The 25,496-nt window shown below is 40.1% G+C and overlaps 1 protein-coding gene across 1 annotated transcript; it reads left to right on the plus strand.

Moving 5' to 3' along the window:
* Positions 1-611: 611 nt before the first annotated feature.
* LOC130018385 (ubiquitin carboxyl-terminal hydrolase 1-like) lies at positions 612-24,903 on the plus strand (the record flags this gene model as incomplete). Its single annotated transcript, XM_056109075.1, is given in 2 exon segments — positions 612-666; positions 23,642-24,903. Coding segments are annotated over 2 exon segments (1,317 nt in total), but the record flags the coding sequence as incomplete, so codon positions are not given.
* Between the last annotated feature and the right edge of the window lie 593 nt (positions 24,904-25,496).

A 25,496-nucleotide genomic window follows, 5' to 3' on the forward strand; every position in this document is an offset into this window, starting at 1 on the left:
ACGATGGTTTTTTCATTGGGATTGTTTCCCGGAGCTTCTGTTTCTCCAATGATTCTAATGTTGTTCCTCTTGGAATCATCTCCTAGGACTCTGATTCTTTCTAGAGCTATTTTTGGTCTTTTGCCATTGTTTGTTGTTGCCTGTAGGTTTCATGCAGGTGATCTTCCAGCTCACTGATTCTGTCTTCAGCTGTGGCCATTCTTCTGTTGAGGGCACAGACTAAGTCTTTTATTTCATCTACCTAATCTTTTATTCGTGACATTTTTGTGCATAGTTCTCCAATTTCTGCTCTCATTTCTTCTTGGATTTTCTTGATTGTCTGATCCATTGTTTATTTCATGTCCTCCTTCAATTTACTGGATATCTGTCTGTTTCATTGAGTTCATTGAACATCTTCATGACTTCATATCTGAATTCTTTGTCAGAGAGGTCTCTTCGGTGAGTAGCACCTACTGAGGCTTCTGGACTCTTTTCATTGTCCTCTCCTCGTGGTGGGAATTTGCGTTGTTTCTTCACGGTGTTGCGGAGGTATGGAGACTGAGATGTTACATGAGATTTCTGGGTATGAGTAAACTACCTGCGGTTGCGTGAACATCCACTGGAATTAGGCCATGTCCACTTCTGAAGAAGCCACAGACACTTCTGAAAAGGCCTCGTCCTCTACGGGTACCTGGTGTGTTGGTGGCTTACAACCTGGGGGAGGAAGAAGACCGGCCACAGCGTTGTGACAAATAGAAGAGGCTCAGGGATGGTGAGTGTCCCAGAGTCCTAGAGGACACCTAGGACATGTACGCGGGGAAATCCAGGTCCAAATAATGACTGACCCTGGAGAGGAAGACTAGGCACAGCATTGGGAACGGACAGGAAGAGCCATAATGTACTATTTTTTAAAATATCCATTTGCTATATTTAGTCTCCCAAAGACATATGTTAGAACATTTAATTTTTATCCCCATGTGTCTTATCTTCACTTCATTTTTATTTTCTTTGTTTTAGTTTATAGTATACTTCTTTTAGTTCATATTCTTCTAATTCTTTACATAATGACTACTTCAAATTTTCTGTGGATCTGTTCTTCTATTGTTTCAACTGTTGAATTTCAATAACCACATATTTAAATCCCAAACTCTCCATTTTGTTTCTATCAAAAGTTTACTCCTTTTCTCATGCTCACAGTTTTTTTATTTGTTTAAACATTTGGGCTTGATTCTTTTCAATTTTCTTTGATACAGTTTCATTAGGTTGGAGCAGTAGCACAGTGGGTAGCGTGTTTGCCTTGCACACGGCTGAGGTGGCTGACCTCGAATCCTCGGCCCCTCTCGGAGAGCCTGGCAAGCTACCAAGAGTATCTCGCCTGCACAGCAAAGCCTGGCAAGCTACCAGTGACGTATTCGATATGCCAAACACAATAACAACAAGTCTCACAATTTGTTGTGAGATGTTACTGGTGCCCACTCGAGCAAATCGATGAACAATGGGAGGACAGTGCTACAGTTCCATTATCTCCACTTCTTGGTAAAGCACATCTACTGTCTGTATCTAGTCTTCTGATTGCTTTTCCTCATGTCACTTCAAATTTTTATTTCTTCTTCATTGTACTGCAGTCTCCTGTGAGAGTTTCCTGTGAGAATTATCTGTGTGCTGTTGTGTTTTCTTCCTTACAGATTAATTCATGTTTGCCCACATTGGAAGCATGATGGGTTCCACCTGTCATGTGTTTTCTCTTGTTTTGGGTCACAACTTATAATGCTCAGGGCTTGGTAGTTACTCTTATCAGGGCTGGTGGTGCCAGGGATCAAACCCTGCAAGGCAAGCACTATTTCTCCTGTGCTCACTTGTCACTCCTATGCTCATTTGTTAACTTGGTTGCCCTCCGTTATGTAGTTATCATGAATTCAGACTTCACATTTATTATCCAGTGTGGAAGTAGGGTTCATATTTGTTGGGAGTGGACCTTCGCCTCCCATTCTCCTAAAGGAAGGCAAACTTCTTTGATATTTACACCTGAGTTCCCTTTTTGGTTATGGGTTTGGAGTAAGCATGCTGGGGTCAGAACTCATTCATTGTTGGACTTCCAGTTTCAATGTATTGGGTCACATAGATGGAATTATTTCATAGTAACTCTTTGATGTCAAAATTTTCTTGATATTTCTTGGTAACTAAATTCATATATATAACTTTAAAAATTATATCCAAATTTTTATATTTTATAAATTGAAGAGGCTTCTTTTCCTATGGCCCAAACTAGCACCACTGCCACCACACACACACATACACACAGACAAACACAAAACACAATCAACTTTGTCAACTTTAAATAAGCTTGAAGAACTGGTGTTCTGGATCATGATAAATGTTATATCTAATGAGATAATTTTCATCTAACATAAGGTGTAAAATTTCTGCAACTGACTGCAAGCAAATTATGTTTCTATTTAATTGTCTCTATTACTTTGTCTTGTGACCTACTCACAATTTTCCACTTGTAGAGCATTTTCTTGTGTATTTCTTATTTGGGGGAAAATAATTTTCATTTTCAATTCAAGATAGAAAACATTCCTCACTGGATAAAATATACTTCTGGTGGCTATAGTTCAATGTTTTAACCATTAGTCCTTTTCCACATTTAATATAAAACAAACTGTCCTCCCGTTGTTCATTGATTTGCTCGAGCAGGCCCAGTAACGTCTCCATTGTGAGACTTTTGTTACTGTGTTTGGCATATTGAATACTCTCAGTAGCTTGCCAGGCTCTCCAAGAGGGGCGGAGGAATCGGATCCAGCTCGGCCAGGCTGGCTGCGCCCAAGGCAAACACCCTACCGCTGTGCTATCACTCCAGCCCACATTTAGTATAGATTGATAAAACTTCACCTATGCTGTCTTACTTGACCCTCTTAAAATTCAGCATAGCTATTAGTATACTCTCATTTTATAGTGGAAAAATGGGCTGGAGGGGATTAGTTACTAAACTTGCCCTTAGTAACTAATACAGCTCACCTTCTTTCATGGAAGAGGAACCTCACTAGGAAATACAACTCCTAGGGAACATATTCACCTTTCTTTCCTGTCAAGTAACATGGAATCTTCAAGTCTCTTTTAAGACAGAGAAGCCACATTTGTAAACCCATTCACAGAATTTTCTATATGATCTTGTCCCCACTTTTTCTGCAGATAGCATTAGAATTTCTTGAAGATGATTAAGATGATAGATAAAACTATGATTCTAAATATACAGTTATTTTCTGCTTGAAAATATATTTGTTGCAATTTAAAATTTTTGAACACATTATCTCGCATTTCTATGTTATATCAATTTGTGCTGAATGCTTCAAAATTATAGCAAATGGTTTCTAAAGTTAATAAATATTTACATAAAGATGTATTCATTTGATGACTTATTGTGGAATGTTACACATTTTCATCCTCAGGATTTGATGTAAAATTTATAAAATTGTTTTGATACCGATTTTTGTAATAGAAATTTTGTTATGCCTAGAAAAATATTCTTTCTGAAGTTCCACTGGTTAATCATTTTATTTCTCCTACCTGTACATTAAAATAAGTAGTCCTCTGAAATCAACCAATATTCTGTGGTTTCTATTTTGTTTGCCTTGTAATAAAAGTGACTGACATTATTAGAATGAAGCCCAAATTTATTTTGGGGTCCCAGGGTAACTGATTGGGCCATTCCTATCTCTTTATTTCCTTACCTTATCTACAGAAAAGGGACTATTAACCACCCCTGAATCATGTATCCTAAACAATATGAAAACTGATTAAAAAGCAAAACATTCATCTTTTTATAACATGCAGCAGTAGAATTATTTATGGGGACAGAAGAAAATGTAATAGAACTATACAATCACAAAGCAGACATCAAAATTTCAACTCTGGGGCAGTTTAAAAAGAGAGTCTTCACTCTGGAAGTTTTAACCTCTAGGTCTTAAAGCATAATAATGCTCTTGATAAAATTCATGGTAGCTAGATATTTCCCATTTATCGTCATATTTCTTTAAGTTGTGTTTTACTCGATACAATTATCAGCAATATCAGCTAGAGTTACTACACCGGAACATCTTTCAGATCTTGTAACCACTTATTGCTATGGACTGATTATCTATGTCTCTCATTCTTCATGCATATATTTAAACCACGTTCCCAATTAGTGATGGTATTTGGAGGTGGGGTCTTTGAGAAGTGATTAGATCATAAGGGTTGAGCCTTAACAAATAGAATGTTGAGTACTGGTGGATTAAAGGGGGAAATTTCCCCCTTCTTATCTATGTTATTCCTGGGCTGATTGGGTAATGGAAACAAAATAGGAAAATAGGACAGATTAGGAACAGTTAACATTGAAAATAGAAACTTTTGTTGCAGGCAGGTAGATAGGAGTCCAAGGTAATGAGCTTTTGGGAAATAAGAAAAGTTAAGAAGTTGTTGCATCCTGAAGTAACCCATAGGCATGAAGACCACATCTTTTTGAGAAGCAAAATCTCAGTTCTTTGGAGAAACATAAACACTCAGAGAATGAAGGGTGGAGTCCTCAGAAAAAGAGAAGCTGCAGGAGAATCCAAATGCCATGATCAGAGTATGAATGGGCTATCAAGAGTGCATGCCTTTCACTATGACTCTGTCCAAATTAATTATTTTTATTTTAACTTTATTTAAAAACCAAGATTTACAAATTTGTTCACAATACAGTTAGTTCAGGTATTCAATATTTCAACATTACCTTACCTCAACCAGTGTTCCTAGAGTCCCATCCTCCCCCTCACTCCCAAGCCTGCTCCCTTAGCAGAGACTAATTGATTTACTAAATATTGCCTGTTACAACATATATCTTGTAATGAGTTGCTAAAGTCACGCCCTGAGGATTTGCCTGAGCTGCTAGGTGCAAGTTGGGCCTTCTGTGTTATTGTTTTCCCTCACTGAGCTTAGTGGGCTTCTGCTCAATTTTCCCATCTAAGTTTCTTTTTTCTCCTGAGCTCTGTGAAGGTTGGCTGCATATGCGGCTGTTCACTTCAGGAGCATTGGAGCTGGGATGATTAGCTGCAGATAGCTCCCTGGCCTTACTGAAAGTTAGTCCTGAAGCTGGACTGATTCTCTGGGAGAAGTGGGATCTGGATATGGGTGGCTGGAGCACTGGTCTTTGGCAGAGTGGGAATTCAGTCTGCCCCTATCTCACTTAGGGTTCAGACATCTTGCCTGGTGGCTACCAGGTCATTGCTAGATTAATTTTTATGTATGTAGAGAATTTTAGGCCAACCCAATTTGGAGAAATTATATGTTACCTTCTTTCAAAAACCATTCTGTTTTTTTGAGAATGCCTCCTCAGATTTTTTCTGTGAGGGAAGGGATGAGCCTAAAATGCCTGTGTTCAAGTCTTTCTTTTCCCAATAAAGAGCAATTCCTTGCAAAAATAATAGCATAAATAATTTTTCTTTTAAAAGCAATTTCTCTTTCCAACCTGAGTCAATTCCCTGAGAACTCACGTGCTGGGGACAAGCTTCTGCTTTGTGCCATCAAATGACTTCAAATGAGCACATAGGTGCTCATAGCTGACTTTACCAGTCCTGACCCATGTTGTGCCTTTTCCTGGGTGGCCAAAGTGAGCTGAACAGAAAGGTGGAAGCACTATTTTCTTAAAGGTTACCATCTCATGCCCCACTTTACCAAGTCATGCTGACATTTTATTTGAAGAAAGAATAGGGAGACCAGAGAGAAAGCATTGGAACTACAGAGAGAAGCTTTGGTGGGTGATGTGGTACTGGACCATTGTTTGCATGAAACCCTATCATCAACAGTATTATAAATCCTGGTGCCTCAAATAAAATTTTAAAAGACAGAATTACACAGTGGGCCCACGGGATAGCCCAGAGAGTAAAGTGATTGCCTTGATAGCGACTGACTGGGGTTTGATTCTAGGCACTGTGTTTGATTCCCTGAGCACCTCCAAGAGTAAGCCCTGACTTCTGCAGGGTATAGATTCCTCAAAACAATAACAACAAAAATTTAGAAGAAGGTCAGAGAAGTGGAAAAATGGGTAGGTATCCTTAAGTAGGAGTGGAATCCTTATGTAAAGGAATAGGTGATAAAAACTTTATATTATTTTGACTAGGGAGGATGGGTGAGACTCTGCATTGGTTTAAGATGTGCAAGAGGTTAAAATAACACTGGGAAAGAATAGGTTGTTGTAGAGGATTCTTGCATAGCCAGGGCTATTCTCTTTCTAATCTCACTCTACCTGTTTCCCTGCTAACCCTATACTGCTATCTCAAAAAGATCAATTTCTCTGCACATGCATAGTGAACCTAGTTAGAATTTGATAACTCTTATTCCAGTTTCGTTAACAATAGTATAAATCTCGAGCCAAGGAACGGAATGGGGCTTGAGACTTCAAGCAGAAAGAAAATGAATTCACCTGACTCAGTAGCAAGAATGTGACTCACTGCCTCATCTGATGAAGATTGGGTGATCTGTAATTAGATGTTCACCCCTGTCACTGAAAGAGATTTTTCTGGTATAAGAGTTATTTCTGGTAGTACCTTAATTCTAAATGCCTCTAATTTTCATTCATCTGTATAGTTCAGGAAATAGTCAAGTTTTTCCGAAGGTTCAGGGCCTCAATTGACCTCACCTTAAAGTAATTCATATGCTAAAGAGGCTCATTAGAGAAAATAATCTGAGCATCTTCAGTATCCTTGTCTTAAGCAGACCTTAGAGGAGTTCTCCTGCCACTTAAGTACTGAAAACAGCAAAAATTTAGTATCTCTAAACCAGAGAAGCAGGCCCTTCTCAAATGCTCAATGGACAATAAACCTTTAGCACCTTGAACCTGCCAAACTATAAAACTGTAAAAAAATTAATTTCTGCTGTTTATAAGCCACCCAGTTAATGGTATTTTGTTATAGAAGCCCAAATGAATGAAGACACTGAGGGAATTTTAATCTCATGGGAGCTAAAATCATCACTCAAATGCTTCTTAATAGTGAAGAAATCCTTGTGCTTAAGTATTTCTCTTGAGAAACAGTCCTTTTTAGGGGTTGGGGAGGCTACACCTGGCAACACTCAGGGGCAACCCTTGGCTCTACACTCAGGAATTGCTTCTGGAGGTGTTCAGGGAACCATATGGGATGGTGGGGGTTGAACCTGGGTTGGCCGTGTGCAAGACAAATGCCTTACCCACCGTACTATGGGTCTGGCCTGAGTAGTTCTTATTTGGTATCCACAACTTGATTTCCTATGATCTGTTGAGCTTCTCTAACATTAAATGTTACTATCATGGCTCTTCTTAAGTCTTTGACCAGAAAGTTAGTTCAATGGGCTGAATATATTTTTGCATGTGGTAGGCCCACTTTGATCCCTGGCCCCACATGACCCCAAAACAAACATGCGTGGCCCTACACCTCATCCTGTATGAAAAAAAAAAAAAGATCTCATACAACCCAAGAACAACAACCACAAAAAAGCAAGCAACTCTCTCTCACTGCACCCGTTCCACCCATCGCCCTAAAAAAAGGAGCAATGCCTGGAATAAACACACCTCTAAAGAAAACATAAATATGGCTCACAGAAAAATTATTAAAATGCTCATTATTACTTATTATTAGGGAAATACAAATTAAAAATAACACTGTGGTGAGGATGGTCTATAGTCAAAAGATGGAGCAAGTATTGAGAATGTGGAGAAAAAGAAGGCCAGTGGGGATATAAATTGTTGCAGCCTCTGGAAAACGATCTAGTGATTCCTTTGAAAAATAAAAATGAAAATATCATAGGATAAAACATTGCTGCTGATTCGTTTTGTGCAATAGACATAAAGATCACGATCACGACCACGATCACGACCACCCTGTTGTTCGTCGATTGCCTCGAGCAGGTGCCAGTAACGTCTTCTTCGTCCTAGCCCTGAGATTTTTTTTTTTAAAGTGCCATATTCAAGGCTTTTTCAGGGTTAGGAGAATGAGACCCATCATTGTTACTGGTATTTGGCATATTGGGTATACCATGGGGAGTTTGCCAGACTCTGCCGTGTGGGCATGTTACATTTGGTAGCCTGCCAGTTTGACCAAATTAGGAATGAGATGATAAGATGTCGCGGCCGCGCGCTTCCGGGAGCTGAGTGTGATGATCTCTGGATCCTGGCCGTTGTTGGAGTTACACGGCAGTTGGTGGGTGTAACTGTCTAGTTACTGGCAGGTCCAGTCCCAAACTGTGCAGGCTTGGAGATCTCAGCCCCGGGTCCCACACACCTGGGTTCCTCTGTCAGTTCTTTTATGCGTGAGGCTCATCCAAGTGTGTGGAGAGTGCTCCCAGCATGGCCTTGGCTGGGCCTCGGTGGTCTTCAGCTGTTGGGCCCTGGTGGAGACAGTCAGGCATAGGGTAGGAGACTCTGTCTTGTTCTCTCCCAGGAGCTGAGTGTGATGATCTCTGGATCCTGGCCGTTGTTGGAGTACATAAAGATACCCAAAGGAATACTTGCATCCCTATGTTTGTAGTACACTATTCACAATAGTCAGTTCACGAAATTAACTGAAATTTGCGTGAACAGAAAATTAAATATATATTATATCGACTTCTATTTTGGGTGAAATTATGGTGATTACCAGAGAGAACTCATGCCTAATTGCTGTAGCAAAGGTTTCCAGTACTGCATTGAAGAGTCAACTTGGGGTTTTTGAACTTCCCTTGGGCTCAAGATTAATTCTTATACTTATGTATTGGGCTGGAGCCATAGTACAACAGGTAGGACGTTTGCCTTGCATGCAGCCAACACAGATTCAATTCCTCTGCCCCTCTCGGAGAGCCCGGGAAGCTACCAAGAGTATTCTGCCCGCAGGGCAGATCTTGGCAAGCTCCTTGTGGTGTATTCGATATGCCAAAAACAGTAACAACAATTCTCACAATGGAGACATTTTTGGTGCCTGCTCCAGCAAATCGATGAACAATGGGAGGACAGTGCAGTGCTACAGTTCTACCGGAGAGAAAGGTGGTGGAGGGTGGGGAGGAGAGGATTGGAGGAATAAGAGGCCTTTTCAGTGATGGTAATGTTGGGAGTGGGAGTGGTAACAATTATACATGTATAAAGATATCCTCTCCAAATTCCATACTATTTTGAACCAATGAAAAAACCAGTGAAATTTAAACTTTAAAAAATTAAAAATTTTTGTAACACCTGATTATCACTAAGTATTAATTATTATTAATTATTGTCTCACTAAGTATTTATCTTGAAGTTCTGCTTCTAAATATCACGGACATACACAAAAATATCTTAAATTCAATTTTCCAAAAAAGAAAAAATAATTTCCTTGATAGAAAGTGAAGAAACTGCTGAGAAAATACAATATTGGACTCTACCCAAGATAAACTCAATTAGAGAGGTTAATTGTCAAGGCGTTTTATAGCTCTGACATCAGACTAGAACAGTGGAGCAGTTCTTGTTTCTAGTTAATTAGGTAGTACTCTTGGAATTCAGTGACTGGAATAATTATTTCTTGATTAATTGTTGAAGTACTGGTTAACAAATCAATACTCTGTATCTGAAAATGGTGAAGCTAAGCTCCTTGGTTGTAGATCAATCAGACCTTAATTTAAAGGTGGTTGTCTCACGGCCTGGCCCTGCTGCTGATTTAGTGACCCGGTGTCAGACACTAATCTACACTGGGCTTGAATACACCGTGCTAGCCCCGTATTCTTAGCTGCAAGCAGACTGGAAAGCATAGATGTTGTGTCAAGTACTGAGAATTTATTAAAATAAATACTTAGACAACCAGAAAATCAGAAGCTATATAAATGTCTATGTAGAACAATATGTATATGTTAATATACATTAAGCACATATTTTATATATTTTGTATGTATATCTTGTACTTATATGTAAAAACTAAGTTCAACCAGACTTCTAAATAAAGGCCAAATCGCTTCTTCTATTAAACAATAATTTGTTTCTATTCATTTTTGGAATTGTTATCCTAGTTCAGGGTTGCAGGAAGCTGGAGTCTGTCCCAGCAGCCCAGGATATAAGATGAATTCCAGTTTCAAACAGGCTGCTCTTCCACAGCAGGGTGCACGCAAACACAGACACACAGACACACACACACAGACACACATTGTCACCGACTCATCCACTCAGACTGAGAAAAATGAGACTTTCCAATGAACCTAATGTACAGCTTTGGGGGTGTGAATGAATCCTGAATACTGGAGAATATTTTATGCAGACTTGGGTAGAATGAGCACAGTCAGAAGAGAAATCTCTCTCCCCTTTCTAATTTAAATTTTTATTTGTCAAGATCATTAGAACAAACACTGCGTTGTACAAACACACATGGAGTAGTAACATTCAGCCTTTATTTAATTTATTTTTCAGTGTGTGTGAAGCAAAATAGTTTTTATTGAGACTTAGAAAGATATGAGGGAAAAGAGAGAGAGGAAGTATGTGCTCGAAGAAGGGCATGGCCTTTAAAAGTGGGAAATTCTACTACTTACTTGAGAACATGATTGGTCCTAGAGAGCATTATGACAAGTACAATAAATCAAACAGAAAGGGAAATGGTATTACAGTCTCACGTGTATAATATAGTAATATAACAATAACACAGTTGAACTCAGAGTGAGGAAGGCTAGAATTGTGGTTGCCAGGGTCCAGAAAACAGATGAGAATTTGGAGAGATGAAAAAATATTACAAAATTTTGGTTTATAAGACAAAGTCTGAGAACACTGCATAGCACTGTAACTATGGCTGATAAAAACACACTGTCATTGAAATTTGATCAGGTAATAGAACTTACGTGTTCTCACCAAACAAACTAAAACATAACAGTAAAACGCATAGGTGACAGAGAAAAAAGAAGAATCAGTAGTGGAAATCCTTTTACAATGCATGTCTTTAGCAAATCATCACACTGTAGACTTTAATATACAATTTTGTTTGTCAGTGATGTCTCAGTAAAGTTGTGGAGATTTTCTTTAGGAAGTATGTCTCCTTCCAGGGGGTTTGAAGCTTTTTTTTTTTTATTTCTGGCTGTACCCAAAACTTACTCCTGGTTCTGTGCTCAGGGAATCATATGGAGTGCCAGTGGGTAGGAGGGATGGAACCCAGTGGGGCCTCATGCAAGGCAAGCACCCTACATACTGTACTGTCTCTCTTGCCCCAGGATGTGAGATGGTTTATATGGGAACTGGTTGGTGTGTATCATCTAGAGCCTTGCACCATGCAGATTCAGTCTGTGTTTCTGAGGAATACCGTAGTTCACAATCATCCTACAACCTGTTTACTAAACTTTATTTTTGACCAAGTGGCTTACTCTGCCCCATTCCCTACTCCCCTCCAAATTTTATTTTTTTATTTATCTTAGCCAGCATCTGACTCAATTGCTAATGCATACAGATGTTGTGAAAAATAAAATAAGCTACATGTGGTATTTAGCATAATAATCAGAATGATATAAATGCTTGGTAATATCAGCTGTTATCATTATTTTATTTATTAAGATGGTCGTGACCTGTGTTCTTAGAATTCATACTCTCTAGCATATTGATACAGGAAAGTACATGAGAAAAATATGTATTCAAGTGCTGACCAAGTAGTGATCCACTGGTTAAACAGATGAAAGAAACCCTATCTTAGCTGGGTTGAACTAGGAATGAGTCATTTTGAAAAGGGACAACTAAGTTGAAAGGTGAAGGATGAGGCAGAGATAACCAAACTCGGAACTTTAGAAGGGAAAATGTTTGAGGTAGAAAGGGGAAGGAGAATCATTCAACACAAGGTAACAAGCTGCTCAAAGATCTGAAGGAAAAGAAAGTGGAACATGATACAAGATTTAAGCAAATCAAATATTCTGGGGGAAATACACAACCGTGAAAAAATGTAGAGCTTCCTAAATAAGTTTAAGAAGCTTTGACTTTATCATGAAGCATTTTAAGCATCAGAATGATAGAATTTGGGTGTTATGCTTTAGAACTATCTATTGTGAAGGCAATGAAACTTCATATTTTGCCTGGATTAGAACTGTCAAAATCAGACATTACCTTTCTAATACTGATATCCATATACACAGTGAGACAGACTAGATAATCAAAAATGCTGTAGCTCAAAAAAAGAAGAATTCACTTTGCATTTATTGAAATGAATTATAGGAGAAATTGTTTCCTCTCTTTTGATAACTTAGTGGAAAATACAATCTTCCTGACAAATGTTATAATGTAAATAATCAGACTATTACACTCTTGAATTTAAATAATTAAATTCTTATTTAATTTAATATTAATAAATTATTATTTAATTTGCACCTTGGAAATATTAGTACTTATGGAAATTGCTCCAGGAGCAGATGCTGTTTACTTGTGATCTTTAGAACTAGATCCCACTTAACTGACTCGAGAAGCAACCACACTCTCATGGGAGCATATAAGTAAATATTTGTTAATTTCTTCCTTACTATTCCTAGAGCAGCAATTTCAATATATTATTAATAATCTTTCATCTACTTATACCCACAAGACTACTTCTTCCTCTTTATAAGATCTCAGCTGACTATTCCAAATTCATGGTCTGTTAAAGTTTAAAGAGGATCCTCTTTGATTCCACAATGACTATTCTACAGAAAAACAATAAAGAAACAAGAACAAAGATAGGATGCCTGTTCAGAAATGATTATGATCTAAATTCAAGTAGTGTGACTGTAAGTGGATCTGCAAAATACACAAGAGTTAGAATCAATGGCACTTGGAAATTTATTGCTTAAGTGTACTGAGGAACATTAAGGAAAGGATGGGATCAGGGTTAGTATCTAAGGTTCCATCTCAAGGAACTCTGGGTGATAGTGATATTTCATGAATAAAAACACAGATGGAAGAATATTTCAGGGAGTTAAGTCGATAGAGTTCTGTCTCAACACCAAGTAGTGATCCACTGGTTAAACAGATGTTTTTATCTTGTGTTTTTATCTTGTGTCAGATGTTCTATTTCTCTTTCTGTAGAGTCCTTCCCTAGCTCAATGAACATGGGAGTGGAATGTAGACTTTATCCCGATCTCATGATATTGATTTTGCTAGTGACAGAAGTAAAGCCTTGAAATAGGGACCAGCTTACACTGAAGGAAGGAGTAGACGGAGGTATTAAGGGTCTCAGGTGCCTTCTATACATTTTCCTCTTCAATACATTTTCCTCTTTTTATGTGGAGGAGAAACACCCAGTGGTGCTCAGGGCTTACATCTTGCTCTCTACTCAGGGATTATTTCTGGCAGTGCTTAGGGGATCATATGAGGTACAAGAAAAGTGCCCATTCTGCTGAATTATTTCTATTACTTCATACCTTTCCATACTAATATCACTATCAAAATCTGTTAATTATTTCTTATGTTAAATAGCACAGTGGGTAAGGTGTTTGCTTGCACGCAGCCAACCTGGGTTTGAGTCCTCTGTCCCTCTCAGAGAGCCAAGCAAGCTACAGAGAGTATCCTGCCCACACGGCAAAGCCTGGCAAGCTACCCATGAAGTATTCAATATGCCAAAAACAGTAACAACAAGTCTCACAACGGAGACGTTACTGGTGCCCGCTCCGGCAAATAGATGAAAAATGAGAAGACAGTGTTACAGTGTTATAGTTAAATGGTAATAGTTGTGTTAAAGAATAAACAATGTTTCTGAATTTTGTTTTATACTTTCAAGCTGCCATAATCGCTTTTAGTTCACTAAATCACATTATAGTCCACAGAAACAGAGAGAAAATAAAATAAGCTACTATTTAAAATCATGGAGATTGCAGTGATTTTTTTAAAATGAAAGTTATAGAAAATGATCCATTTCAGTCAGGAAATAATTTTAAAACATTGCAAGTTTGTTCTGAGATCAGCTGTGTCTGGTATAATTTAGCAATGCAAACAACAAGTAAGTTATCTCATGTGCTTTTTCACTTATAATTACCTAAAAAGTCTCTCCAAACAATTTTCCATACAATATAAATACTTATGCTTTCAGATAATATCTTCTCATAAAATTATTTGACTTTACAAGCCTAATTAAAGTAGGCACTTAAAATATAACACAAGTGATTGGCAAATGTTTCTTCAACTGATTAATTATCTTACCAGAGAGCTTCTGTGAGGTTACTAGGCTTCAAATTCAATTTTCTAAATAACATAGAGAAGGATTTATAACACATAAACTCAAAATCACAAAACTTTTACATTTAAGGAGATCTTTACCTAGCGCTTTACATTAAAATCAGATTCTCTTCTTACAGTTGCTCTGTTTAAAGAGAAGATGCCAATTATTTTGCTGTTGCATTATTTTGAGAGTTCTAGAATCTGTACTGATAGTGAAGCTTTCATTCAGTTATGTTCAGATTTATGTGGGCAAAGATCCCCATTTGCAGAAAGGCTTGTGACTAAAAGAGATGTTTGATAACCATATAATGATCTGAGAAGAAAATAGTTTATATATCATGGTAAGTAGAACTTGTAAGGGAAGTTGAAGCCATCTATGGACAATTGTCTACCTAACCTAGCCTAAACTAGCCAAAGTTCTGGAGAGTCCACTGGGCAAAACAGCTTAATATATAACGGTTTAATATATAAACAGTGAAATATAGAAAAGTGCAGGCAAAAATGTGCTCAGAGGCAGCAAAAGTGCTCCCAGGAAAAGATAGAACAGATTAGTGTCTTCTAGGTATAGAGGGCAATGAGAAAAAATAAACTAGGAAATTGTCACAAACTTACTCCCCTTTAGGGGTATCTGCTGATTGGCTATATGAAATATCCTAGTCTGTTCTCTTAATATGCCCATTGAATTTGGATGTGCTTCCTAAGTATCCTTGATGCCTCTGTCATCTTAAACAGAACTCAAATGTTGAGAACCAGGGGAACATAATATCAAACCAATAAGTGGACAACCTGTGAACCCACTGAGACTACCCAGGTGACACTAAAGCTTAGACAGTCTTTGTGTGTTTGTCTCATTTTGCTGATATGTATCATTCTCTGTGATCCACACCCACTGGACGAAGATGGAAGATGTCAATCTAACTGGCTTTAGTGTGGTAAATTGTCACAGCCACCAAAGTCACATGAAGTGCCCCTACTCTGCCTGACCTCAGTCAGAGAGCTGACTACTGGCTCCTGCTCACTTACCAACTTTTACCTCAACTCCCAACTCAGGCCCATATTGCCACTTGCTCCCTACCCAGCAGGCAAACCAGATACCTGTATCCTGAAATGCAAATCAAATCAAATTGAGATTAAATCTCAAAACAGTGTGATCCACTTCTATCAAAAAGACTGGGAACTACACCTCTTAAAATTATGTTTTCTGGGGCTGGAGTGATAGCACAGTGGGTAGGGCATTTGCCTTGCACACAGCCGACCCAGGTTCGATTCCCACCATCCCATATGGTCCCCTGAGCAACACCAGGGGTAAATCCTGAGTACAGAGCCAGGAGTAACCCCTGAGCATGGTCGGGTGTAACCGAAAATTTTAAAAAAAATTATGTTTTCTGTCTCTCACTTCCCTTAAGATGTTAGTTCCGTGGTAAGATTAATTGGTTGCTTTACTTAGGCACCAAAGTTTACAACGGTGTTATTATTATGTTTTAAGTATTCAGTGGCACCATCATATTCACCATCAGAATGCAGCCTCAATGTCTTTAGGGTCCCTTCATCTCCGTTTCTTCTACTGTCTTTTGAGCAGACTCAGTTCTATAGGCAGATTCTCAGGGTCGAAAGCATTGCCCTAGGTACTCCTATATACATACGTTAGCTCCTGGTATATAATAAACATACCTTAAAGACGCTTGAAAGTAAAAGAGGAAACCAGTTGTCAGTGTCTTCTGCTCATCTGTTGCCCACTAACACACTTTCCCAGATCATATTGAAAAGTTGCAAGAACTAACATTAGAGACTCCATATTAGCCATCATACCACATTGTAATGATTTAATGCTAAGCAGACAAGTTGGACAGGATATTTGGGTTTATCTTTAACCTAGCTAACAAAATCACTGGCATAAGTTCTGGCAAAGCAGACTAAGAAGTAAAGGTGCGGGACCATAAAAGGAAAAACTGTAGGTGATAGCCTGAAAAGGGGAAATGAAGTCAAATTGAGTAATCCAAGTTAGCAGGTGAGGGCAGCAAGGAAGGAAAGCCAGTCAAGAAAACACATGACCTTAGGGTCCTGAAAGGGAGCCAATCCAAGGCAGGAAGTACCCAAGTAAAGGAATTAAAGAGGATGCTTGCAGGGAGACAGAGTCACCCTCTGTGCAGGGGACCCTATCGACCAGTGCTCATGCTTCCCGCAAATGAAAAACTTATTTGCTCGCATTTTTGACTCTGTCTTGTTCCTCGGATCACGGACCCTAACAATATGTGTGTCTATTTTCCTGGAGCAGGACTGAAGGAGGGTGAAATTTTATTTGATGCAGTAGGGATGTGTGGTTCAAGGAATGCTAGTTCTCAGTCCAAACTCCCCACAATTGGAGGATCTTGGATAGAGCTGGAGGGAGCTTGGACTTCCTCCTTCCGACCGGGGAGAGCACCTAATTTACTTTGCCAAACGCATCAGGAAGAGTCCGTGCTGATTAGGTTCCTATCAGAAACAACAAAGTAACACTTACACTAATGGTGTCTAGGGTTATTTCATCTTCACTAATAGATCCGTGTCCATATATACTTTTATTCCAAATATTGCCATGAGTCAAAAAAATCTCTCTTTCAGGGGGTATGGTGCCGCCAGCAGGTCAATCTGTACTTGTGAGGCGAGTGCATCAGCAGCCTCATGGCGCCTTCAGACTTCCAGATACCCCAAAATTGCTGCTGTGCCTTTGGCCAGACCCCAAAAACTTGGGGCAAAGTATACCAAGAAAGTAAACGGCCAAAAGTTAGGTATGTGGGAAACACACCCACAAACCACCTCTGGCTCAGCTATATAATTGGAGGCAAGCCTCTTTGGTTTCTGATTGAACTGTTTAATGGCCATGATCCCAGAGACTCAGAAACGAGTCTCAGAACCCAGCGACTTTAGGTAGAAATGCGTCAGGTCTCTGCAGTAGGCTACTGGTGCTTGGCCAACCCAGGTGGGAATAAGTTTCATGCCTTGGCCTGTTCTCCCTGGCGGCCCAGTGGCTGCCATCCTTCTGAGGCCACTGGATAGTCACATTTGGGCCCCCAGTGACGAGACACACAGGGCCTCATGGGATGGGGGTGGAGCCGGGCTTGTCCTCCCCACCCCAACGAAACTCCAAGTCATCGCCCACGAATGGCCTCTCTGGCTCCTGATCAAGCTGCTTAACGGCGATGATCCCAGAGACTCAGAAACAAATCTCAAAACCCAGTGGCTTTTGGCAGAAATGCATCCGGACCCCACAGTATGTTACTGTCGCCGGGCCACCCCAGGGAAGAAAGGGTGTTGTCCTTCTGCCTGCTCCCTCTTGGCAGCTTGGTGGCCGTCATCCTCCAGAGGCCATTGGACAGTCAGGCTTGGGCCCGCAGTGACGAAACTTGTTGGGCCTCATGGGATGGGGTGGAGCCGGGCCTGTCCTCCCCACCCCAACGAGACCCCAAGTCATCGCCCACGAACGGCCTCTCTGGCTCCTCATCAAGCTGCTCAACGGCCATGATCCCAGAGACTCAGAAACAAATCTTGAAACCCAGCGGTTTTGGCAGAAATGTGTCCAGACCCCGCAGTAGGTTACTGTTGCCGGGCCACCCCAGGGGGGAAAGGGTACTGTCCCTCCGCCTGTTTTTCCTTGGCGGCTCGGTGGCCGTCATCCTCCAGAGGCCACTGGACAGTCAGGCTTGGGCCCGCAGTGATGAAACTTGTTGGGCCTCATGGGATGGGGTGGAGCCAGGCCTGTCCTCCCCACTCCAATGAGACCCCAAGTCATTGCCCATGAACAGCGTCTATGGCTCCTCATCAAGCTGCTCAATGGCCATGATCCCAGAGACTCAGGAGCAGATCTCGAAACACAGTGGCTTTTAGCAGAAATCCCTCCAGATTTAAGTGTTAAAATTTTGAATTTTCAAAACCACATGGCTCTACCGCAGCCACTCGACATCATGTGTTATTCATAACCAACAATAGAACAAAAATTGTCTATTGTTGCCTTTTCAGCAGATCTGAGTGTTGGGGTAAAATCTCAAATAATAATAGTGGATCTGGTGTTAAAATATTGAATGTGATCAAAGTAGAGAGAGAGTAATGTGGAAATCATCTGCCCCACAGGTAGGGGGAGGGTTTGGGATGGGGGTATACTGGGGTTTTTGGTGGTGGAGAATGGACACTGGTGAAGGTACGGTTTCATTGTATGACCGAGACTTAGACCCAAAAGCTTTGTAACTGCTCTCACGGTGATTCAATAAATAAAATTATAAAAAATGAAAAAAATCTCTCTTTCATTGCTGTTGTTATAGTACCCAAGAGAGCAAGGGATCAAGCTCATTTTTTATGTTCACTAAGTGCTATCAGATGGATTCTTACACATGGAGGGCATTTGGACCACATACCCAGCCCCCTCCCCCCATCTCTTTCTTAATTTTCCTAGATGATAATGTCCTCTTTTTCTTTTTTCTCTTGGATGTCAGGTTTAATTTCAGAAAATATTTGCATCCAGCTTGGTGAAGAGAGGGGGAATCAAATTTGAGAAGACCAGGGGCTACACCTGAGGTGTCACCTGAAGGTCTTTTACTGGAAGTGCTGGAGGATCATATGGTGCCAGAGTAGATTCCAGGCTCCCTGCATGCAAGACATGTGCTCAAGCTTGAGCTATTTCTCCAGTCTCAGAAAACTGTTTTTGAGTTTCATCAGTGTTGTTACCTATATTACAATTTTGAGATTTTTGCTGCTAAATAGAATTTCATTATATTAACATATAATTTCTTTGCCCTTTGTTGATAACAGTTTTGGTTGTTTCCTGTTTGAGGTTTTAAATAATAAGTTGACTGTGAAGATTTGTGCATATGCTATGTGTTTTAAAATGTACAATTTTAAGTAAATCTAAAATAAATCACATTGAATGACGAAGAAAAACCTAGAATTGAATTACATTGAAAACATTACATAAAACTTGAGGGAATGCAATAAAAACAGTGCTGTAAAGAAAATTGATAGCCTTATATGCTGTAATTTATCTTCTGTAGCCATAAAAGTATGCTATAGGGTAAAAAATTAATGATTAGAGATTTAGTACCAGCCATGAGGGAGTAACAAGTAACTTACTTTTCTGCTTTAAACAACTATAAAACTGTACAATAGATATGAGGCAACCATTTCCAAGAATAGACAATAGACAGCACAGGGATAATGGGATTAGGATCTTTGATGGAAAGTAAAACAAGGTGAGCTCAACAGTCTCATTGGTTCTTGGTATGGGGTGCTCTCTAAAAGGTAAAACAGATATGAATCCTAAATAGAAAGCAATATTTCAGTGAGGCAGAAGACAGAGGTCTTGATGAAGGCACATAGATAGGAAAGGGTCCCCATAACAATGAAATTCCTAGGAAGTAATAAAACCAATAGTCTCAAGGTTGCAAAAAGATACTTGGCAGACACAGGAATTAAGTCTTGATAAAACTTCACCTGGTGCCAAAAGATCCAGAGAACACTGGACCCAGAGAACCTCCAGCAGGAGCATAGGTCAAAGAAAGGAATTTCAAAAAAGATCAGGGACCAATCCTAACACTACCCACTTGGCAACTACCCTAGCAATGGACTGTTACTAACTAGAAAATCCCATGTTGGGAAGTTTGAGAAACCCTATAAAAGCCAACTTGATCAAAGGAAGAGTGCACATAGGCTACCTGAGCCAATGTGCTGCTTGTGTCTACATGGCCAACCACATGATGTGACCAAGCATGTGTTTTGCCTGCATCTCTCCTCTTGAGATGTGTACTGGAGTTCTTCCACCTTTGGAGAAGTCTGTGTTCTCTCTTGAGGACAAAACTCTCTCCCTTATTTCCTTTCTCTTTCCTCAAAAACCTCTAAATAAAAACTTTTTCACTTCATTCCTCATCAACTCCTGCAATTATTTTTTTGTGAGAAAGACAAGGATCCTGGAATGCCTATGTAAGGCCTTGGACTGGCTTTTTTTCTGCAAAGAGCAATTTCTCACTCCAGTCTGAGTCCACGGCTCCCAGAGAAATCGAGTGGTGGCAATTTGACTCCCATGCTGAGAAGGACAATGGATATCAGGTGTGGCTTGATGGCTATCTCGTGGATATGGCGGGACTTGTGATCCATATTGAGAAGAGGCACTGGGTCAAGATGTCAAAAATGGAGATTTTTTTCAGAAAAAAATGCTGAGTTATGTATGGGAAGGGTGAGACTCTCTGAGGCTAGGTGGAGACTGACAGGATTCTGAGAGGAGTTAGAGATTTCACTGGTGGCACAGTGTGATGATATTGTAGTGGCAAACTGAGTTCTAATAGGTGCCAATCACCCTTGTTAATATTATGCAGGCATATTCATTGGAATTTCTGTACATAATTATCAACTAATTATTATTATTATTATTATTATTTGGTTATGGCCCACAGCTGGCAGTGCTCAGGATTTACTCCTGGCTCTGAGCTCAGGGATCACTCCTGGTGGGCTCAGGGGCAATATGGAGTGCTGGTATCAAACACAGGTCAACTGTGTGCAAGGCAAGTGCCATACCCACCCTTCTATTGTTCCAGTGCTGCATATTTACCATTTTATTATCAATATTTTATTCATTTCAAATATTCTTGGTAAAATCAGTTTCCTTCGTGTTTAAAAATCAATAATTCAAATCTTTTTCGAAAGAAGTCTCCTGGTAGTAGATGTTCTCATTTTCTAAGTTAATAAATATTTCATTTCACTTTTATTCCTGAATAATAGTTCCAGTGAAGTCTAGACTTTAGGTTGAGTTATCATCTTTGCACACATTGTAATTATTTCATTGTATTTAAACTCTATTTCTGCTCTTTAGAAATCTGCCTCTTTGGAGTAGAGAAATAATATGGTGGTTAAGGCACTTACCTTGCACACTACCAATTTCAGTTTGATTCCTGGCATCATATGGAAGAAAGAAAGAGAGAAAGAGAGGAAAAGAGATAGAAAGAGAGGGAAAGAGGGAGAGAGGAGTGAAGGAGGGAAGGAAGAAGGGAAGGAAGAAAGGAAGGAAGGAAGGAAGGAAGGAAAGAAGGAAGGAAGGAAGGAAGGAAGGAAGGAAGGAAGGAAGGAAGGAAGGAAGGAAGGAAGGAAGGCTTACTATAGTGTTTCTTTTCTCTTGGCTCTTTTCACATCTTTCCTTTACCTCTGTTATGTTTTATTACAGAAGTTTCTCTGACATATGCTTCAAGGCATTCTGTCCCTAGTGTTTCAGTATACTGTTGGAGATAAATTGGTCTTGGTATACTCTTGGGGGGTTTATGTTTTTCATATTTGCAATATTCCTTCTTAGTTTTCTCTGTTTTCCACTAGACATCAATGACTAATATTCAATTCTTTTTATTTCTTAACTTTTCTTGGGCTGGAGCGATAGCACAGCGGTAGGGCATTTGCCTTGCACGCAGCCAACATGGCCGACCCAAGTTCGATTCCTCTGCCCCTCTCGAAGAGTCCGGCAAGCTTCCGAGAGTATCTCGCCCACACGGCAGAGCCTGGCAAGCTCCCCGTGACGTATTCGATATGCCAAACACAGTAACAACAAAATCTCCAATGGAGATGTTACTGGGCCCGCTCAAGCAAACCGATGAACAACGGGAGGGCCTTTACTTTACTTTACTTACTTACTTTCATATTTTCAATCTAGATACCTCTTTAAGAAATTGCCAGTTAAGTTCTTCAGACACATATTTCATTTGGTCTAATCTGCTGTTGAATATGACCAGTGTGCTTTAACACCAACAGTTACATATTTAATCACAACCAGAGATTTTCTTTGTTTTCCTTTAATTTGTTTATTGATTATTGATGTCATTATATTACCTTATCTTTAAAAGCTCATAGTGACTATTCTTTATCTTATTACTATCCACAGATTTAGGAAATTAAAATAGACAGTTTATTGTTTCTATATTCTTTCACTCATAATTTGTTTTCTTGTGTATATGTTAATTACAAATTCTAAGATCATACTTGCTTTTTTAAAAAAATTATTTTATCTTATAAAATTGTTCACAATAGTTCATTACAGATAATATTTAAACACCAATCCCACCACCGTGCACCTTCCCACCACCATAAGAGGAAAGTGTATGAAGATTGTTCTATTTCGTCCTGGAGCCATTTAAGCCCTTGGATAACAGATTACAAACATGTATGATAAACCCAAACAAATCTGTGCTACTTTTGGTACATCAGTGGGCTAGAGTAAAAGAGTTCACTTGGCCACCCAGGGTGTTTTGTGTTGCTCTCTTCCAGGAGCTTTATTTCATAGTCTCTGGATCTTGACAGTTGATGAGATTATATGGCGTCAGGGGCAGTTTGTGGAAGTGATTGCCAAACTACTGGAAAACTGGGAAATTGGGGGAGGAGGCCCAGTCGCATTCTGAGTGAGCTTGGAGATCTCAGTCACAGGTCTCTCGTACCTGGGTTTTTTTGCAGGTTCTGCCACGGGTGATGCTCATCTGAGCCTGTGGAGAGCGGCCTTGAGCATGCCTTCAGGGTTAGGTTCTGAAGGTTTATAGTTGCTGGGGTTCTTCTGGGGCAGGGAGAAAAATTCAACCTGCCTCACTTCTGAGTTGCCCTGGTGAAGTCATCCTGGCACAGAGTCAGGACCCATCATACTTGCTTTTAATCTTTTAGGTTTAAGTGGAAAACCTTTCTAACTTGGGAGACTCTTTCTTCTTCTGAAAGTAGTTTTCTGCTTATCAGTTCTCTTTTGTTCCATTGCTTCTCTTTTGAGCATCAGGGAACTAAATGATTGTTTTTCCATGTGCTCCATTTATTTATCCACTGTCGTTTATTCAAAAAATATTATTTAGGGGGCTAAAGCGATAGCACAGTGGAAACGGCGTTTGCCTTGCACATGGCTGACCTGGGTTCAATTCCCAGCATCCCATATGGTACCCTGAGCACCACGAGGAGTAATTCCTGAGTGCAGAGCCAGAAGTAACCCCTGAGCATTGCCAGGTGTGACCCTCAAAAAGAACCGAAAATATTATTTAGTAGCTATTATATAATATATATAATAATAATACTTCCCCCGCGCCTGGCTGTCCTCGCCAGGGCCCCTTGAAGGGGAGCGGGTTGAGCTTTCCTCCCCGCCCCGGCCAGGGTTCCTGCAGCCAAAGACCTCCAGGACCAGCCACCACCATGCTGAGACCACTCTCCGCACACATGAAGGTACTGGCAGAGGGACAAAGTCATGCGGGTCCCGGGGTCGAGATCTCCAAGCCTACTTGGATTGGGGCCGAGCAACCTCCACCCACAAATCACAATCACAAATCATCCTGTTATTCGTCGATTGCCTCGAGCAGGCCCCAGTAACGTCTCCTTCATCCTAGCCCTGAGATTATATTCAAGGCTCTTTAGGAGAATGAGACCCATCATTGTTACTGGTATTTGGCATATTGGGTACACCACGGGGATTTTGCCAGACTCTGCCGTGTGGGCAGGCTACATTCGGTAGCCTGCCAGTTTGTCAAAGTAGGAATGGGATGTCATAATAAGATGTAGCGCTCAACACACTCAGGGAACTCAACCCTATGTATGAAGGATATCTCCAGCATGATGCACAGGAAGTAGTACAGTGTATTTTGGGGAACATTCAAGAGACATGCCAACTCCTAAAAAAAGAAGAAGTAAAAAATGTGGCAGAATTATCTACCAAGGTCGAGGAACAACCTCATCAGAAAGAGGAATTAAGTGGCATGAAAAGCATAGAGATGGACAGTGTAAGGCATTCTGAAGACTATAAAGAAAAACTTCCAAAAGTAAATGGGAAGAGAAAAAGTGATACCGAATTTAGTAATACGAAGAAAAAAGTTAAAGTATCCAAGGAACACCAATTGTTGGAAGACAACCAGAGACAAACCAGATCAAAAACAAAAGCTACAGGTGATATGTTAGAGGTTCCTCCTAAAATAATCCCCAAGTACATTTCTGAAAATGAGAGTGCAAGATCCTCGCAAAAGAAATCAAGAGTCAAATTAGATTGGTTAAAGTCTGCAGCAAAGCAGCCCAGCATTTTTTCTAAATTCTGTAGTCTGGGGAAAATATCAACGATCCAAGGATCCAAAGGACAATCGAAGGAAAACGAGTATGATCTTGATGAAGAGGACCTGGGCAAATATGAAAATGATAACACAGCGAATGGTTGTGGACTTGAATCTCCAGGGAATAATGTTAACCCTGATACCAATGAAGTTAAGCCCATAAACAAAGAGCAAATTGGTTTTGAATTAGTAGAAAAGTTATTTCAAGGTTAACTGGTATTAAGAACTTGTTGCTTAGAATGTGAAAGTTTAACAGAAAGAAGAGAAGATTTTCAAGACATCAGTGTACCTGTACAAGAAGATGAGCTTTCTAAAGTAGAGAGTTCTGAAATTTCTCCAGAGCCAAAAACAGAAACGAAGACCTTGAGATGGGGGATATCACAGTTTGCTTCAGTGGAGAGGATTGTAGGAGAAGATAAATATTTCTGTGAAAATTGCCATCATTATACTGAAGCCGAACGAAGTCTTTTGTTTGACAAAATGCCTGAAGTTATAACTATACATTTGAAGTGCTTTGCTGTTAGTGGCTTGGAGTTTGATTGTTATGGTGGTGGACTTTCCAAGATCAACACTCCTTTGCTGACTACGCTCAAGTTGTCACTAGAAGAATGGAGTACAAAGCCAACCAACGACAGCTATGGATTATTTGCAGTCGTGATGCACAGTGGCATCACAATCAGTAGTGGGCATTACACTGCTTCCGTTAAAGTCACTGATCCTCCACCCAGATCCTCCAAATTCCAGTAGGCGGGGGTCACACCCACCAACTGGCCCCCTGGCGCCTTGTAATCCCATCAATGGCCAAGACCCCAGAGACCATAAAAACCAGCTCCCGGAAACGCGCGGCCGCATATGGAATGTAGCCTGCCCACATGGCAGAGTCTGGCAAACTCCCCGTGGCGTACCCAATATGCCAAATACCAGTAACAATGATGGGTCTCATTCTCCTAAAGAGCCTTGAATATAATCTCAGGGCTAGGATGAAGGAGACGTTACTGGGCCCTGCTCGAGGCAATCGATGAATAACAGCTATTATATACCTGGCAGTGCTTGGGATGTAAGCAAAGTACTGTCAGTCAGATATCAAGAGGATCTTTTTAAAATTTTTTGAAAAGCAGTATAGTTGGATAGGAAGTGCTTAGACTGTTTAGGGAGGTGTTCTGCAATTTTTTTAATTTGTATTTTTAGTTATTTTCATTGAATCACCATGAATTACAAAGTTACAAAGTTATTCATGGTAGAGTCCTAGGCATACTATGTTCCAACATCAATCCCTTCACCAGTGTCCACTTTCCTCTACCAGTGTTCCAAACTTC

This window comes from Sorex fumeus, unplaced genomic scaffold, assembly GCF_029834395.1.
Source record: "Sorex fumeus unplaced genomic scaffold, SorFum_2.1 ptg000008l, whole genome shotgun sequence".
Lineage (NCBI taxonomy): Eukaryota > Metazoa > Chordata > Mammalia > Eulipotyphla > Soricidae > Sorex > Sorex fumeus.